Here is an 18,469-nt window from a genome sequence, read left to right on the forward strand (position 1 = left end):
TTCAACATTGATCCATGGCAATTTTGTACCATTACTGTATAATGACTGTACGCTTGTATGAATTAACTGTTGTTTCTATGCCATTGAGCCATTATCTTATGGCAGGTTGCCCTTTTAAATGCAGACTGTGCAAAGTCATACATTTTAATACTGAAGCACACACACAGGCAAGGTAAACAGTGGCTTTATTCCTGACAGATGTGAAGCTGAGAGTGCAGATGTTTTTCTAGAACATTTGCGAGACAAAAGAGCCTTTCTTATGCCTCCTCGCGTTAGCAGCTTCTCTTCGCTGTGAAACCAAAACCTGGCATACTAGGAAAAGGGCAAATACAGAACAATAACCAAATGAGTGGTGCACCTGTTCGAACAAAATGTTTTGATTGGAGTGGAAGAGCACTGCTGCACGCCTCAGTAGGGATAAGCAGTGTCCCGTCTTCTCTAAATAAATGATCAGATACACACACTGCATTGATTATGCCTATCCATAGTAAAGTCAGTGAGAAATCATTTCTGCTATTGGTCTCCATTTTGTTTTGTTCTCCTCTAAGAGATTGTTTCCCAATGTTTTGGGGGTTAAATATAGGGTTTCGAGTCTCATTGCAACAAACAAACTGCCATGAGATCGAGTTGGAGATACTGACTAGTTAACGTTGTTGTTTTTTTTGTTTTTCTACTCTGCCGGCTAACACGCTGGATGATTCAGAATCCATTGAAGAGCTTGAACGATTCATTGACATGAGATACTTACTAACTCAAAGAAACATGTCGCTGGTTTCGGAGGATTCAAGCATTGTTAAGAACAACAAACCTAATCAACAAAACGAACCAAATCCAAGTTGGCCGAGCGGTATCAACGATGGCACCAAACCATCCCCAAGCAAGAGGGCAGGGCGCGTGTGGAGAGAGGTTTTTGGATGTTGACTTGTTAAAATCCATCAATGAACGGCTTGCCAAACTTGATATCTTGGATATACTACAAGAGGACATCAATGCATTATGTGCCAGTCTAGAATTCAGCTAACGTCAGATTGATGATCTAAGGAAAGAGAACACAGAGCTGACAGGTACTGTAGACTCTATTCATAGCAAGGTGGAGGTGGTTCAAAGGGAGAACAAACAATGTAAAGAAACCTTGCTTGATGTACAGTGTCGATCAATGCGGGACAATCTAATATTTTCAGGGATACCGGAGAATGACAACAGCAGAGGCTGTGAGGACACTGTCCGAGACTTTATGTCAACTCAACTGAAACTGCCCATTGATGTCGTGCGTAATGTCACTTTCTCCAGAGTCCATAGAATAGGTAAGGCCTCTGGGAATAGGCCACGGGCTATTATTGCATGTTTTTACAAATTTAAGCGAAAGGAAATGACGAACAGCAGGGGCAGAGAACTCAGAAACACTGATTTAGGAATGAATGATCATTTCCCCACCAAGATCAATGAAAGGATATTTTTTTTTTATCCCATCATGAAGGAAAAGCGTTGCCTGAATCAACGAGTCTCCATGGTGATCGATAAACTTTACATCAACGGGCAACTGTATCGGGACTCTAGAGTAACTCCCTGGCTATTTTAATTCAACGTTCAAATCAGAGTTTGTGTATTGTAGTGTATCATGACAACTTCAACTACAACGAATACATGCTCTATTGATCTCCTCTTGACAAGGAAAGGGCTGCATATAGCTCAGGTTAATGTATGTAGCCTTCCTAACAAAATACATGAGGTTTTTAACTTGGTCAACATAAATAATATTCATATTTTGGCTTTGACCAAAACGCATTTAGATGCATCTGTAAATGATGGGCAAATGAACATCCATGGATATAGTCTACTGAGAAGAGACAGGAATAGGAATGGTGGGGGTGTAGCACTGTACATTCAGAATCACATACATTAAGGTCATCCCTCCTCTTAAAAGGTATGTCAAATAGAGGCACTATGGGCTCAAGTACATCTGCCTCGCCAGGCACCTATAATGGTAGGATGTGTGTACAGACCTCCTAGCTCTAAGGTGTCCTATCTGGATGACTTATGCACTGGGTTTGACCAGGCCACAGATGCAACAGAGATGTATTTATCTTTATTTTAATATAAATTGGAAGGATCATAATCATTCGAATAGAACTAAATTAATGATATGCTGAGAACTGTGGTTTGAACAAATGGTTAATGATACTATTTGATCATCAACAAAGTTGGGTCACCGTTCAGACACGTGCATTGATCTGATCTCCTGTAATATACCTTTGCAATGCTTAAAAGCCAGATCAATGCCAGTGGGCTGGACAGACCATAATATTGTGACCATAACCATGAACACCAAGGTTCCAAAGAAACCCCCAAGGATTGTGGTCAAGAGACATTTTAAAACATTTAATCATGAGCTATTTCAAAAGGTTTTGGCTGCTGTACCCTGGGAGCTGATTTATCTAGAGGATGATTTAAACCACGCTACAGAATGTTTTATTGATTTGCTCACTGAGGAAATGGACCATCATGCCCCAGTAAGAAAGAGTACAGTTGGGGCTTGTCTGTCTCCATGGATTGTTGAACTGGGTGAGGCTTTTCCTCAAAGAAATCTGGCACAAGTCTTAGCAGCCGAATCTGAACTAGAAATTGATTAACAGAATTATAGAACATTTTACATTACATTTTAGTCATTTAGCAGACGCTCTTATCCAGAGCGACTTACAGTAGTGAATGCATACATTTCATACATTTTTTTCCGTACTGGTCCACCGTGGGAATCAAACCCACAACCCTGGTGTTGCAAACACCATGCTCTACCAACTGAGCCACATAACGTAATTATGCAGTTAAATTGAATCGTAAGAAAAAAACGTTATTTTACAACAACGCTTTTATTGATTGTAAAAATGATTGTAAAAAGGTATGGAATACAGTTAATGGCTTACTTGGTGCATCTATCTCATCATGCCCATCTAGTGTGGAGGTTAACGGGAGAAAAATCACAAAACCAGCTGATATTGCCGATTTTTATTTTATTTTAATTATTTCTTTAATTTAAATTATTTTTTTTGTATTCTTTTTTTTTTTACAAAGAAAATGTATTTACTGAGCAATAATGTAAACACACATTCTTCAAAACAAGCTATTGTCCAATGGATTGATGATCATATTATGAGCAACAAGACCTACTCTTTTAGTCTACAAATGGTGTCAGTAGAGGAGGTGTTAAACCTATTGAAGTCATTACCCGATGGTAAATCTATATGTTATGATCTTATGGACTATTTTTTATTTCGCTATGCTGCTCCTCAGATTGCAGCTCCACTGAAATACATATTTAATTGGTCACTGGAAAAGGGGATGTTTGCAAATGTATTGAACCATGCTAAACTGTGTCCGATTCCGAAAGACAGCAAAGAACCCATTACTCCTGCCGAAAGTCGACCAATTAGTCTACTCCCTTCACTCAGTAAGATATTGGAGGGTATTGCGAGGAGACAAATATGGGAGTACATGGAAAAGAATGACCTGATTACAGAAATCAGTATGCTTATTGAAAACACCATTCCACTACCACTGCATTGGTTGACATGACTGACCAGTGGCTCAATGCTATGGATAATGTCAGGTTTGTGGGTGTATTATTTTTAGATTTTAGTGCAGCATTTGATTTAGTGGATCGTGAAATAATTTGGACAAAATGAATGCATTATGGTTTTAAGGAGGTAGCATTGAATTGGGTAAAGTCATATCTAACTGACATGAAGCAGTTCACCTACAGTTCAAGTTGGAAGTTTACATACACTTAGGTTGGAGTCATTTAAAACTAGTTTTTCAACCACTCCACAAATGTATTGTTAACAAACTATGGTTTTGGCAAGTCGGTTAGGACATCTACTTTGTGCATGACACAAGTAAATTTTCCAACAATTGTTTACAGACAGATTATTTCACTTTTAATTCACTGTATCACAATTCCAGTGTGTCAGAAGTTTACATAGAGAACGTTGACTGTGCCTTTAAATAGCTTGGAAAATTCCAGAAAATGATGTCATGGCTTTAGAAGCTTCTGATAGGCTAATTGACATAATTTGAGTCCATTGGAGGTGTTCCTGTGGATGTATTTCAAGGCCTACCTTCAAACTCAGTGCCTCTTTGCTTGACATCATGGGAAAATCAAAAGAAATCAGCCAAGACCTCAGAAATTGTTTTGTAGAACTCCAAGTCTGGTTCATCCTTGGGAGCAATTTCCAAACGCCTGAAGGTACCACGTTCATCTGTACAAACAACAGTACGCAAGTATAAACACCATGGGACCACGCAGCCGTCATACCGCTCAGGATGGAGACACGTTCTTTCTCCTAGAGATGAACGTACTTTGGTTGGAAAAGTGCAAATCAATCCCAGAACAACAGCAAAGGACCTTGTGAAAATGTTGGAGGAAACAGGTACGAAAGTATATATCCACAGTAAAACGAGTCCTATATCGACATAACCTGAAAGGCCGCTCAGCAAGGAAGAAGCCACTGCTCCAAAACCGCCATTAAAAAAGCCAGACTAGAGTGTACTTTTTGGAGAAATGTCCTCTGGTCTGATGAAACAAAAATGGTCATAATGACCATCGTTATGTTTGGAGGAGAAAGGGGGAGGCTTGCAAGCCAAAGAACACCATCCCAACTGTGAAGGAGAGGGGTGGCAGCATCATGTTGTGGGGTGCTTTGCTGCAGGAGGGACTGGTGCACTTCACAAAATAGATGGAATTATGAGGAAGGAAAATTATGTGGATATATTGAAGCAACATCTCAAGACATCAGTCACAAAGTTAAAGCTTGGTCTCAAATGGGTCTTCCAAATGGACAATGACCCCAAGCATACTTCCAAAGTTGTGGCAAAATGGCTTAAGGACAACAAAGTCAAGGTATTGGAGTGGCCATCACAAAGCCCTGACCTCAATCCTATGGAAAATTTGTGGGCAGAACTGAATCGAGCATGGAGGCCTACACACCTGACTCAGTTACACCAGCTCTGTCAGGAGGAATGAGCCAAAATTCACCCAACTTATTGTGGGAAGTTTGTGGAAGGCTACCCAAAACTTTTGACCCAAGTTAAACAATTTAAAGGCAATGCTACCAAATACTAATTGAATATGTAAACTTCTGACCCACTGGGAATGTGATGAAAGAAATAAAAGCTGAAATAAATCATTATCTACTATTATTCTGACATTTCACATTCTTCAAATAAAGTGGTGATCCTAACTGACCTAAGACAGGGAATTTGTACTGCGATTAAATGTCAGGAATTGTGAAAAACTGCGTTTAAATGTATTTGGCTAAGGTGTATGTAAACTTCCGACTTCAACTGTATATCAATGGTTCATTTTCTTCCCCTAATGCTTTAAACTGTGTAATATCGCAGGGCAGCTGCCTTGGACCACTTCTTTATATACCATGACCTTCCTTATACCTTATATGAAGCTCAAGCTACTATATTTGCAGATGATACTACAATTTATACAGCAAGACAATCGGTTCAACAGGTACAGCAAGCTTTACAAGGAGATTTGGAGAATATCAGGGAATGGGTTTGCCGGGAACAAACTTGTTTTCAACACCAAGAAAACCGAAGGTATGTTGGTCATTTCCACTAGGAAAAGGCCAACACAGCATGGGATACAATGAAGTATGGGAGGAGTACAAATTGAGGAAGTGTCAGAAACCAAACTATTGGGAGTGCAGCTAGACAACTGCTTATCATGGTCGTCTCAAATAACTCATCTATGTAAAAATAAATATTAAAACCGCATGATTGATCAGAAGGATAGCTAAATATTTACCAGGAAAGATTCTTAAGCAAATAACTAAAGCATTAATTGATAGTCAGGTGAATTACTGTTCTGTGGTCTGGGGAAATGCATCAGCAAGTGAAATTAGGAGGCTGCAGATTGCACAGAACAAAGCAGCAAGGATTGTTTTAAGGTGGAGATATGGTTCTTCTGTTGTAGTCATGCGCAATGCTCTTGGTAGGTCATCAATCAACAAGATCATTAAAAAAAAAATGCTTATTATATACACCATTTAAAACAGCCAAACTCTCTTCACAATGGTATTCAGTTGGTAAGAGACAGACATTCAGTGAATACTAGGAATAGATTGTCCACCATCTATGTGTTATCCAGACAGAAAAGAGAAATAGGCAAAAGAACATTTCGATTTAGAGCAATAAAGAATTTGAATAATTTAACTGAGCAAACCATAAACCTTTCAATATATAAATCTAAACAATACTTTAAAATCATTTAAATATAATACATAGGAAAGTTGTGCTGGACTATGGTAGATAAAGAATCAATATATCTTTTTAGACTGAGTATTTATCAGGTCAATGTGTATTATGTCTGTTTGTAACATTGTGTTATGTGAGAATGTGTACGTATTATAAATTGTATTTTAATGTTTAAGGACTCTTGGAAGATTAGTCCAAATGACGACTAAAAGAGATCAAAATAAAATATATCACTGGGGTTTAATAAGTTAGCGGTAGCCATGCGCATATGATGACAGTTTCCCCAGTGTGTGTGTGCAACAGTTAATCAGTAAGCTTGCATCCAGTCAGGCTTCATTTACATCAGGGAGTTGTAACAGAGGTGACTGGAATAAAACACATAATTTCCACTACACATAAGCCACACATGCCTGACAGTCAAGTAGCCTATTTATGCATCACTGTTTTATTCAAGGCCAAAGGATCCTCTGTGTTGTTTGTAATGTTCAGAGTCAGAAAGCAGCAAAACACTGCGTAGGGTCATCTATCTACATTGAAAAAATAAAGCTTCTTAAATGGTTCTTCCTCAGCTCTTAAGGTTCCTTGGAGAACTCTCGCCCGATAAAGAACCTTTTGAGTTAAGTGTGGGGTTCTTGACGTGGCATCTACAGTTCTTCAGAATTCTAAAAGGTTCTTGAAATGTATGGAAACCTGCAGATGTGTCCCATTTCATAACACACAGCAAATTGCCCAGTTTTAACTAGTGTTGATTTTTCAGTGTAACATTTCTTGTGTTGATTCAAGAGTTAAATTAACACTGTAAACAGGGCCGGATTAATAAGTCATAGGCCCTGGGGCTTAGTTTTATTTTACAGGTCCAGAAATCAGCCTTTTTTAAAAAACGAATTTCATTCAATTCTACATCATTTACATGATCGAAGACATCTGAATCTTTTGTAATACCACACAAAAGACTGAAATTAGTGCCTACTCTGACTGACAAACTGAGATCAATATGGTCTTGAATTCAAACAAACAATAGCTCAGGCCAATGAAGCGACACACAGATTGTACAATATACAATATTAGGAGGACATATGCAGTATATCATAGGCTACAGTAGGCTACTAAATACAATTTTCAGTGGCACACTGACTCACCTAATGATGAAGATGAAACCATAGGCTACTCACGTTGATGGCCGATATGCTTGCCACTACGAGACAGTATGTCAATATCTCAAGATGAGGTACTTTGAAAAACAGTGCTGCTGTTCGCAAAAAAAGTGGCAGTCGTTGAGAAAAATGTTTTATATCGGTTCTACAGACAGACTAGTCTTCTCTTCTCAGCAGTAGGCATTTGCTTTCCAAACTACGTCTTCCCTGCGATTTGTATTTTGAAATCTGCTAAAGGCAAACCGGCAGCCGCAACCAACCATAGAAATATAATCCATAGATGGCAGTTCCCATTCAAGTCAGGACTGGCAGCCATTGCTAGTGTACCCATGAGTTTAACAGTCAAATTGCCAGGCTAAGAGGTTACAAAACCCTTCTATGGGTTATCTGTCTATGGCCACAACATAACAAGCTGCACATTTGGAACGCATACTGCCCAAACTGCGGCCTTCCTGACTGTAGGCATACCAGTAACTGCCAAAATAAAGGAAACACTTGAGTAAACGAGGGATACATGTATGTTATAGTGTGGTGTGCATTTTCCTGGAATGGTTTAGTTCCACTTGTAGGATCTATGCCAAGGCGCATTGCAGCTGTTCTGGCAGCTCGTGGTGGCCCAACACCATTTTAAGACCCTTTATGTTGGTGTTATTTTGCAGATACCTGATACCTGCATGTGCTTATGATAAAACTTCATCCACAGGTCTTTTTTAAAAACTATTGATCCTCTGTGGCTGAATTATTTTTGAACATTGAGAGCGGGCTACTGTGGTTGGGCCCTGACTCACACAATTGACCAGTCACATTTATTTATTATGACGTGTATTTAAAATGTTTTATTAATCAGTTACCCAAGGCAGGGCCCACCATTTACCCACGTGGGCCCCCTACATCCTATCCTCCCCCATCTGATGATTAGCAGAGCTGTCTACACTCCTTGAGAGCGGGCTCCTGAGTCCTCCTGTGGTTGGTGGTTGCAGTAATATATGTAAAAGAACCCCAGTGTTGGTGTTAATAACCAGAGTTGAACCAAAACCGCACCCATCATTATCATATTTCCCAGCATGCTCTATTGCAGGTAAAAAATGTTTTTTAACCTCCCTGGGCAAGGTGGGACGTTTGCAACAGCCAGTGGAACAGCCAGTGGAATCGCGTGGCGCGAAATACAAATACCTCAAAAATGCTATAACTTCAATTTCTCAAACATATGACTATTTTACACCATTTTAAAGACAAGACTCTCGTTAATCTAACCACATTGTCTAATTTCAAAAAGGCTTTACAGCGAAAGCAAAACATTAGATTATGTCAGGAGAGTATCCTCCCAAAAATAATCACACAGCCATTTTCAAAGCAACCATATATGTCACAAAAACCAAAACCACAGCTAAATGCAGCACTAACCTTTGATGATCTTCATCAGATGACACTCCAAGAACATTATGTTATACAATACATGCATGTTTTGTTCAATCAAGTTCATATTTATATCAAAAAACAGCTTTTTACATTAGCATGTGATGTTCAGAACTAGCATACTTCCGGTGAATTTACTAAATTACTCACGATTAACGTTCACAAAAAACATAACAATTATTTTAAGAATTATAGATACAGAACTCCTTTATGCAATCGCGGTGTCAGATTTTAAAATAGCTTTTCGGTGAAAGCACATTTTGCAATATTCTGAGTAGATAGCCCGGCCATCACGGCTAGCTAATTTGACACCCACCAAGTTTGGCCCTCACCAAACTCAGATTTACTATAAGAAAAATTGGATTACCTTTGCTGTTCTTCGTCAGAATGCACTCCCAGGACTTCTACTTCAACAACAAATGTTGTTTTGGTTCGAAATAATGCATAGTTATATTGAAATAGCTCAGTTTTGTTTGTGCGTTCAGGTCAGTATCCGAAGGGTGACGCACGAGCGCATTTCGTGACAAAAAAATTCAAAATATTCCATTACTGTACTTCGAAGCATGTCAAACGCTGTTTAAAATAAATTTTTATGCAATTTTTTTTCTGAAAATAGCGATAATATTCCAACCGGGCGACATTGTATTCATTCAAAGAGGGAAAGAAAAACATGGAGAATTCACATGAACGCGCATCTCCAGTGTCACTGTTCTCAGCCTGACCACTCACAAAATCTCCTGCTGTTTTTCGCCCAGAGACTGGAGAGACGTCATTCCACTTTCTGGCGCCTTCTGAGAGCCAATGGAAGCCTTAGAAAATGTCACGTTACAGCAGAGATGCTGTATTTTTGATAGAGATGCCACAGAAGGAGAACAAATTGTCAGACAGGGCACTTCCTGTATGGAATCTTCTCAGGTTTTGGCCTGCCATATGAGTTCTGTTATACTCACAGACACCATTCAAACAGTTTTAGAAACTTTAGAGTGTTTTCTATCCAAATCTACTAATTATATGCATATTCTCATTTCTGGGCAAGAGTAGTAACCAGTTTAAATCGGGTACGTTTTTTTATCCGTCCGTGCAAATACTGCCCCCTAGCCCCAACAGGTTAATTGTTTGTTTCAATATCTATGTTTTTGCATGTACATTCATTGATTAAATAATGTTATGTTTCTCAAATATAAATAATAGACATTTTTCTTAACTATTGCTGTGACTTGGACTTATTGCACTCGTGACTGAAATGGTTGTTCCACTTTAGATGTTTAAGGTAGTCTCATATCTTCCTTTTCTCAACGCTGGCAGTCATTCCGAAAGCAGGTTGTGTGTGACAAAAAAAGTCCAAACTCTGGCTGGATTCCTGTAGGGGTTACACATTCAGGCCATTGTATTATGATGAAACTAGGCCCTCAAAAGCAGTGCTTGTGGAAAAAAACGATCTAAATCTCAAAGGGGGATTCTAAAGATTGTCAATGTAATATATATTGTATAAAATACCATCATGTTTTTGTGTTTCAGAAACGATTTAAGTGTTTAGTGAATGGTTCTTTCTAAATGTGAACAGCAGTGGAGTGGGTGACAGCTGATGTGTGTGAGAGAGGTGAAAAGCCTGTATCATTGAACAAAGACTCCGACTGGGCTGGAGCCACAGCCAACAAACTCATTGGTTGATTAGTGAAAACACACTTTCTATAAATATGTTAAAGGTAATTCTGGCCGGGAATCTTCTTTTCAAAGGCGGTGGCACAACATGTAATAGAGAGAAATGGAAAGCACGAGCGACGGAGTTCAAAAACTTTCGAAGTCAAATATTTTCACACATCTCTTATGGAAATGCGCAATGTTAAAACTGTTTTGGTTTGATAGGATTATTACAAGGTGGACATAGTACTGCATATATGTCCTAACAAAGGAAAAGCAACAGGTACGTAGTTGTATGAAGTTGAGCACAGCTGTTCTATGCTGTTTGTGATGGCTTGTCAATCATAAACAGATGTTATACCTGAAACTATGCATTCCTTTCATCCTCTTGAAAGACCACATTGCATTTTCAATAGCGTGACTTTACAAGGCAGGAGGTCCAGGTTTGTCCGCAGACATATAAAACATTGCCTTTTTAATAAATAAACAAACACATCTGAAGATGTGAGGAGAACTAGCGGCAAAATGGGGAACATTTGGTTTGAGTTTGGCTCATGTGGACTTTTGGCTCCGAGACCTCTCTCTTTCCACTGCCTCCTTAAGGTTCTCATTAGAAGGACAGTATGTCTAGGAGGGTCTCATAAAGTCAGCTCAATCCAGTTTCATATGAGGCTATTAGAGTCCAGCACCAGGCTAGATACACACCCACATGAATCAGGAGTTCTGATGGAGAAGTAGTGAGACTTGTTGTATTTGTATTGGTCTCCACTGCAGTCCTTGGATGAGATAATAAGGATTTTCATTGTTATGATGTCGGTTTATGGGCAATATCTCTTTCTCTCTCTTATACAATGACTACCACCTTGGCAGGAGCAAATTTGAACTGTCTGACTCTTTATGGTCATAGGTGGGGAATCAAACAGTCACCATATGAAATCATTTAAATAGTGGGATTCATAATGAATTAAAGATAACAGGGGGGTGAAAGTGGATTATTCGATTACGAACAACAAAACACGGCGAGTGAGATCACAGTAGTAGCCAAGTTGAAGAAAGCACTGGATACAAAACAGCTCCAATAGCCACCATTTCGGCCATGTGTACAAAACATGACTTCTGAGAGCATAATATTGGGATTGCTGGTATTGACACACTAAACAGGTAGTTGTGAACACTTTCACGCTTGTATACAAATAGCAGGGTCGCAACAGATTAGATAATTACATTGAGGTTAGACCATACATTTTGCTTCCACCAAAGCAGGTGGCTGACCACAAAAACCACTGAACCACAGTAGAAGTAGTGCATAGGGAAGAAAGGAACTCACTCTCACAACCTGGCAGTGAGTTAACCATGCATTCCTCTGTGTAAAGATCTCCGCATACTCTCTGCCCTCCACGTTTTGACTTTTAACTCCCTAAATCGGCTCCAGTCATGCCTCTCCTTTAACCCAGCTGTAGCTGAATGAAGTGATATCATAGTTTGTCAACAGGTACTCTGGGGTCCTTTATGTGTGGTTCAATGCAGTCCCAGCTGCTTGTTTTGCTGTTTTGTGTCAGACGACGGAACCTGTTGCTAATTTACCAGAGACTTCTTTCCTGCCTGTAGGCACATAGTTGAAATCATTCTCTCTGTGTTTTCACATGCTGGTTGTTTTAAAAGGCACACTGTTATCAGAAACCAGTGGCAATTGAGCTCACAAGCTAGTATGAGCCTTAAAGAAACCATCAAGGTAATCACCTAGCTTTAAAGTTAATGTGAATATCCTGCTTGTGAGGGGAATTTTATCCAAAACACTTATCCAAAAAAACTTGTTATCATGTCAAATCATATTTTATAAGCCAAAGGGTATAGGCAATGTGGGGTGTCTGTGAAATCTTAGTAAAATATTGATAGGGGGGGAAGTATCCCTGTGGCCTTAGCAGGATTTAAGATGTTTTCTCACTCTGAGAATGTGCTGATGCGACATTCTTTTTCTCTAGACATCAAAACTAACCATCCTGGCTGGCTTAGAGCATAATGGTCTGCATCCCAAACCCACCATATTCCTATTTATTCCACTACCTTTACTGGAGCCCTAGTGAAGGGCATAAGGAATAGGGTGCCATTTGGGATGCAAGCATGGTGTGTTTGGTGACCTCTCTCCAGAGATGCAGGGTATACAACAGACCAGAGCTCTAGACGCTCAGACGGAGGTGTCATGGCCGACTACCTGAGGGCTCTGACACTCGACAACGTTTGGTAAACATGGTCAACTAACGTAAGTGTAACGTAGTAATAACGTGATTTGGTGTTTTTGGTTCCACTCTTCCTCTAGATGCACAGAGAGGTGATGTATGGCAGCAGAGATGGCCAGCACCCCCCAATGCGACAGCTCTCCATGGGCCCCCCTCCACACCACCCCATGCAGGGCTCCCTGTCCCCACCCACGGCCCACTCCCTGCCCCCCTCGCCCTCCCGGATCCCCTTCGGCCCGCGCCCGGGGTCCATGCCCGGCACTGCCACCATGCCACGGGAGCGCATCTCCAACGCCACCCCTCCCGCACGATCCGAGTCCCCCTGCCCCAGCGCCATCCTGGAGAGGCGGGACGTCAAGCCCGACGAGGACCTGAGTGCTATGAGTCCCAGCCTATTGAGGGGTGGAGAGGGGCTGTATGCCGACCCATACTTGCTCCTCAACGAGGGGAGGATGGGCCACGGCCTTGCCCATGGAGGGCACCCTCCTGCTGGGGACATTGTGGACCATGGCAGCCTGGCTGGATACCACCGTGTCTCTATCCGCTCCACAGGCTCCTACAGCGGGCCCAGCCCCACCGAGGCCATGGAACAACCGTCACTCTACCGCCAGAAGTCCAGGAAGTACGGAGACAGCCAGCTGCCTACGCTGGGCTCCAAGACCCCACCCCCCTCACCCCACAGGATGGCAGAGGTGAGGATGATTGACATCCACGGGGCGCCACCCCCTCCCAGCGGCATTCCCCAAGAGCGCTCCTCGCCCGTTCGCCAGTCCTTCAGGAAGGAGGAAGTGGTGAAAAGCAGAAGCAGCATGGCGTCTCCAGTTGTCCCAGACCTCCAGGGTGGTCACGGCCCTATCCCGCCAGCCAACGACCCCCAGACACGGTAAGCCAACCCGGGGGACCTGAGGTGGGGCGGGGGCTCAGTGAAAGGGTATGATACTGCATGGGGACATATATGAACTAACACTGCATCCTTCTACCACCCTAACAGTAACCGTGGGCTGCTCTGTTTTAATCTTAGCTCAGACTATGTCTCATCATCACCACTGCAGGGCAGAGACATCTCAGTTGTCTGCCCTGTCTCACAGATACACACACACACTGCGTGTCTGGTCTGCCCTGTCAAGGTCATCACATTTAGCACGTCCTGTCAAGGTCATCACATTTAGCACAGTGGGCTATAACACTGTATTATGGTTATGAATATAGTTATTGTCTTTCATCTAGATCAATTAGGGCCGTGTGTGTGACCAGCTCTGTTGATATGAATAGCTTATTCCTAGTCCTAGTCCTAAAACCTTGGAGTGAAGAGTTAAAGAGGGCTGGTTTACTCAGTGCTACATAGTTGACTCTGTAAACCAGGCCAATGCAGTAATGGAATAGCGCTTCAAGCCCCGTATCCAGACTGTATATCAATAACTCTCTGTCTGCATGCCTGTGTTCATCGTCTGTTAGCCCTGCACTCCAGCAGTTATCTCTGCGGCTATTTCAACTTGGCTTGTTCTGTTTCACTGAAGGACAGAACACACAAACACAGGAGAGGGCGTGAGGGACATACTCCAGCCATACAATCATTTGTGGTTTCATTGGAATGCATTAGACCGGATGGCTATGGGGGTGAGGGGGCTATGTGTGTACTGCTCAGGAAAACCAAAGCAAATATTGTCCAGGTTGAATAAGACCTGGGCTTCCTGAAAGCCGAATCAGGGGGAACAGATCACTAGGACCACCTGCATGGCACAAACACCATGGCTGTGTCCCAAATGGCCCCCTATTCCCTTTAAAGTGCACTACTTTTGACCAGGGCCCGCATAGGCAGGTAGCCTGGTGGTTAGGAGCGTTGGGCCAGTATCCAAAAGGTCACTGGTTTGAATACCCAAGCCGACTAGGTGAAGAATCAGTCAATGTTCCCTTGATCAAGGCACTTAACCCCAATTGCTCCCGTAAGTCACTCTGGATAAGACTGTCTGCTAAATGACTCAAATGTAACATACATTTGGGACGTTCCCATCTTAAATGGGTCTGGGAAAAAGGAGTAAAGGAATTTCTGTGGAAAGGTACTTCATGTATAACAAACAGGGTCGTTTTTTCCCTTACTTTATACTCTATAACTACAGAGTGGCCTTCAAGCATGAGTTGTACTTACATGCACAAAGACTATTCCGTATAAGCACAGTGCTCTATAATGGCTATATAGGCACAAGAAACTTTTCTCTTTGGCTTTGCATTTCAGTGCCCCGGGGGAGACATAGCTAAGTGTCTGTTTCTCTACAGTACTTTGCCTGGACGCAATATACAGCACTATCAGGATCACAGTCATTTCTCTTGTCCTCATCTAGCCCCATCCAGCGCTCTCCCCTCCCCTCCCCTCCCGTGCCATTAGATATGTGATGACATGTGAAAAGACAGTGCTCCTCTATGTCTGAGCCTCACTGGTCAACAAGCAATCACCAAGCATAAGGATCCCTATTCAACCCTGTGCTTGGTTTTCTTCACATTGCCGGTCCTGCCAGAGTAATATGAGAATTGATGAGTTTGTCTTCTCGTTCTCGTCCAGGCGCCCGCCACCAGTGACACAGTCTATTGTTTTATCCACAATGTGCCCACTAAGGTCCAACTCATCTCAACCGCTGGGCTAAATCTACTAGACAGCCATGTCTTGTATTCATAAATTCAGACTGGCCCACTCTTGTTTTTCTAGACTATTCCAGGCAGACTCCGGGAGGGCAAAACAGGCATTCTAAAGCGGTTGTATTTATTACACCGTATAAGCTGTGATATAAAGTTTATTTTTGCCTGAATGGAGCCTTCACTACCTTAGCACAGTATTTTGACAGCTTGAAACACTTTTGGCCAGATATTGCTTTAAAAGCATTTAACTGTTGTTTATATAGCAGAAGCCCCTATTTGACAAATCAATTAAGTATTTATAAAAGTATTCATAAAATTTAACTTTTATTCTCAATATCCAGTACATGACTTACTCCTTGTGTTTTTAATTTTATATTGCTAATTTGATTTCTAAGCAACCACATCTGGCATGGAAACAATGCAGGTAGTATTTAGGAAGTAACTCCTAACTTAAAAAATACTTTTTAACTTAAATGTAAAAAATGCCACCTCCTAGTATGCCCCATTTTTAAAAGCTTGATTTTCTGATGTTTCCTGCAGAGAGCGAATGAAGGCTATGGAGCAACAGATTGCCAGCTTGACTGGTCTTGTTCAGCATGCACTTTTAAAGTCCCCAAACACTAGTGGCACCAACGAGGCTCTCAGGTAAGCAAGAAGATGAAGAAGTGAGGCGGCTTGGGATATTGAGTTCTCTGAGATAAGCCCAGGCTGCCCCAGCCAAAGTGGAAAAAGATAATAGCAGATAAACTAGCTCTCAATTTTAGCCATCTGAGCCAGCCTAGGTTAACAGAACATTGTCAGGGGGAAATAGGGTGCACAAGGGGTCTGTTATTATCTCCATTTATTCTCCAAAATGGCTGCCTCTATAGGTTGATTTGGCTGCAGTTGACCTTTGCATTTCAGCCTACTCTGTGGAGATCTTGTGCTAACTGTGTTTGCTTGAGTTTACAATTAACCATCTCAATGAATGCACGATGACTGGAATGAACATGGGATGACTTACTATGGGAACAGACTGCTCCTAACAGCCATCATGTTAACATGTTCCTCTATGTCAGTCTGCCCAACCATACTGTATGGCTGTCTATACGTCTATACGGCTTTTACTAATATGTATCAACCCTAACTCAAGGACAGTGCCCCAGGTTTTTATTTAATCTCTTATATCGTGATTCAACATAATTCATAGGTCTCTTTCTCTCCTTATCTCTCTGTGTGTGTGTGTGTGTGTGTGTGTGTGTGTGTGTGTGTGTGTGTGTGTGTGTGTGTGTGTGTGTGTGTGTGTGTGTGTGTGTGTGTGTGTGTGTGTGTGTGTGTGTGTGTGTGTGTGTGTGTGTGTGTGTGTGTGTGTGTGTGTGTGTAGCGAACGACCCATGAAGACATCAAGACAAGCGTCTCCGGTTCAGAGTGCACACAGTGCAGGTCAGGACCACTATTACGCTTCTGCATGTAGCACATCATGAACTGTCCCTATATAGTGCCCTATTCCCTATATAGTGCCCTACTTTTTCACTTGAGCCCTATGGGCTTTCCTATGGGGCCTGGTAAAAAATGGTGCACTATATAGGGAATAGGTTGGCATTTGGGATGCAACCATTATCTATTTCACAATACAGTTTTCTGTTGCATATCCACATTTTCCCCATGATGCATTGACAGACAAGTCTCTCATGTTAATGTCACTCAACAGTCTGCCATATGCTCTCCCCTACCGCTCCACTAAAACTGTCAGTGAGTCAGTCACAGACCAGCTTCTTTACTCTTCGCCAACTCATATTCCCTTCAAATCCTCTCTTCTCATACAAAAACAGCAAACCTAATATGTGCTGCTGAAAAACAAGAGCAATGTATTATTTCTCGATCCCCGCCAAGATGATTCAATCTCGTCTGGCTAACAGTCTGTGCAGATGTGGGTTCGATAAAAGAAATGCAATCTCGAGGGCGGCGGAACGAAAACAGAGCAGTATTTATCTGTCTGCTGCTGAAGCAGTTCCTTACATCTTAGCGATACACTTCTTCTTCTTCTTCTTACACCACGCTGATATAATCTGCTGTGTCACGTTGTGTGTGTGTGTGAGTGAATTTCAATCTCTACAACACCAAAAAGACTGTTCATGTCTCACAGGATTTCCCTTCGTTTATCGTTCCCCCGTATCAAATACATGAAGAATTTACATATTTCTCTTGATTCCTCAGAGTCTCTTGTTGTTACTTCATAATCTCATCACAAAAACACCCTCTCAGTCGCCAAACAGTGCATGTATCCTAAATGGCACCCTATTCCCTAAAAAGTGCACTGCTTTTAACCAGAGCCCTATGGGCCACTTGGTACGCAGACAGTAAAACACAGGAACTGTTTTCTTCCGAACCTGCACTTCAGGTCTGTGATAGTGTCATCCACTATGAGAGGACTGTGGTGAATGTTGGAGGGGGATTACACAGTGACAATAGCAGTGTGTTCTTTAGCCCCACAGCAGGGCTGTACTATGTGTGTAAATGGCACCCTATTCCCTTTATAGTGCACTACTTTTGATGGGCCATGTCAGAAGTACTGCACTATATAGGGAATAGGGTGCCATTTGGGATGTAGATCTACTCTGTTTGGAGGGAGCTTAGAGTGCGCTTTCTCTATTTCTCTCTCTCTCTCTTTCATTCACTCGCAACATTCCACTCTTTTCATTGTTCTGACACTGGACAGGGACCTTTTCACTTCCGCTAAGGGACTTTAGTGGCTTACAACACAGCATTGGAACTTAAAGTGCCACTCCCAAAACAAGCGCCCGAGAGACACACTTTGACCTCTGTCAGTATTAAAAGGTTGTACTACTACACTCTGAATGTGAGGAACAGCGTCATTTTATTCAACTTGAGTTACCGTCAATGCAGGCTGCAGAGGGCATAGCATGTAAAGAGTAATTATCTTGTCAGTCTGACAGCCTCTTGAGGCCAGAGGACATGACTGGTGGTTGTTTTCAACGGCGGGCAAACCCGTCTCCTGTCTCCCATTACTGACAGTGATTGAAATGGTCTGCGTACCAAATGCCTCTCTATTCCTAATACAATGGACTGTTTTTGACCAGAGCCCTAAAGTCAAAAGGTCAAAAGTAATGGACTACATAGGGAATAGGG

General features: G+C 41.8%; 1 protein-coding gene across 24 annotated transcripts in view; it reads left to right on the plus strand.

The window, feature by feature from the left end:
• Positions 1-18,469, plus strand: part of kiaa1217 (KIAA1217 ortholog) — a 202,510-nt gene that overhangs the window by 163,602 nt on the left and 20,439 nt on the right. For 23 of the 24 annotated variants that reach the window (XM_014157659.2, XM_014157648.2, XM_014157649.2 and 20 more), the window contains 3 exons: positions 12,790-13,592; positions 15,881-15,985; positions 16,704-16,762. In XM_014157659.2, the coding sequence (XP_014013134.2) occupies positions 12,790-13,592; positions 15,881-15,985; positions 16,704-16,762 (967 nt within the window). The remainder of the gene's footprint in view (positions 1-12,789; positions 13,593-15,880; positions 15,986-16,703; positions 16,763-18,469) is intronic. The other variant, XM_014157653.2, reaches the window with a different exon arrangement.

The sequence above is a fragment of the Salmo salar genome, chromosome ssa19 (genome assembly GCF_905237065.1).
Source record: "Salmo salar chromosome ssa19, Ssal_v3.1, whole genome shotgun sequence".
NCBI classification, from domain to species: Eukaryota; Metazoa; Chordata; class Actinopteri; order Salmoniformes; family Salmonidae; genus Salmo; species Salmo salar.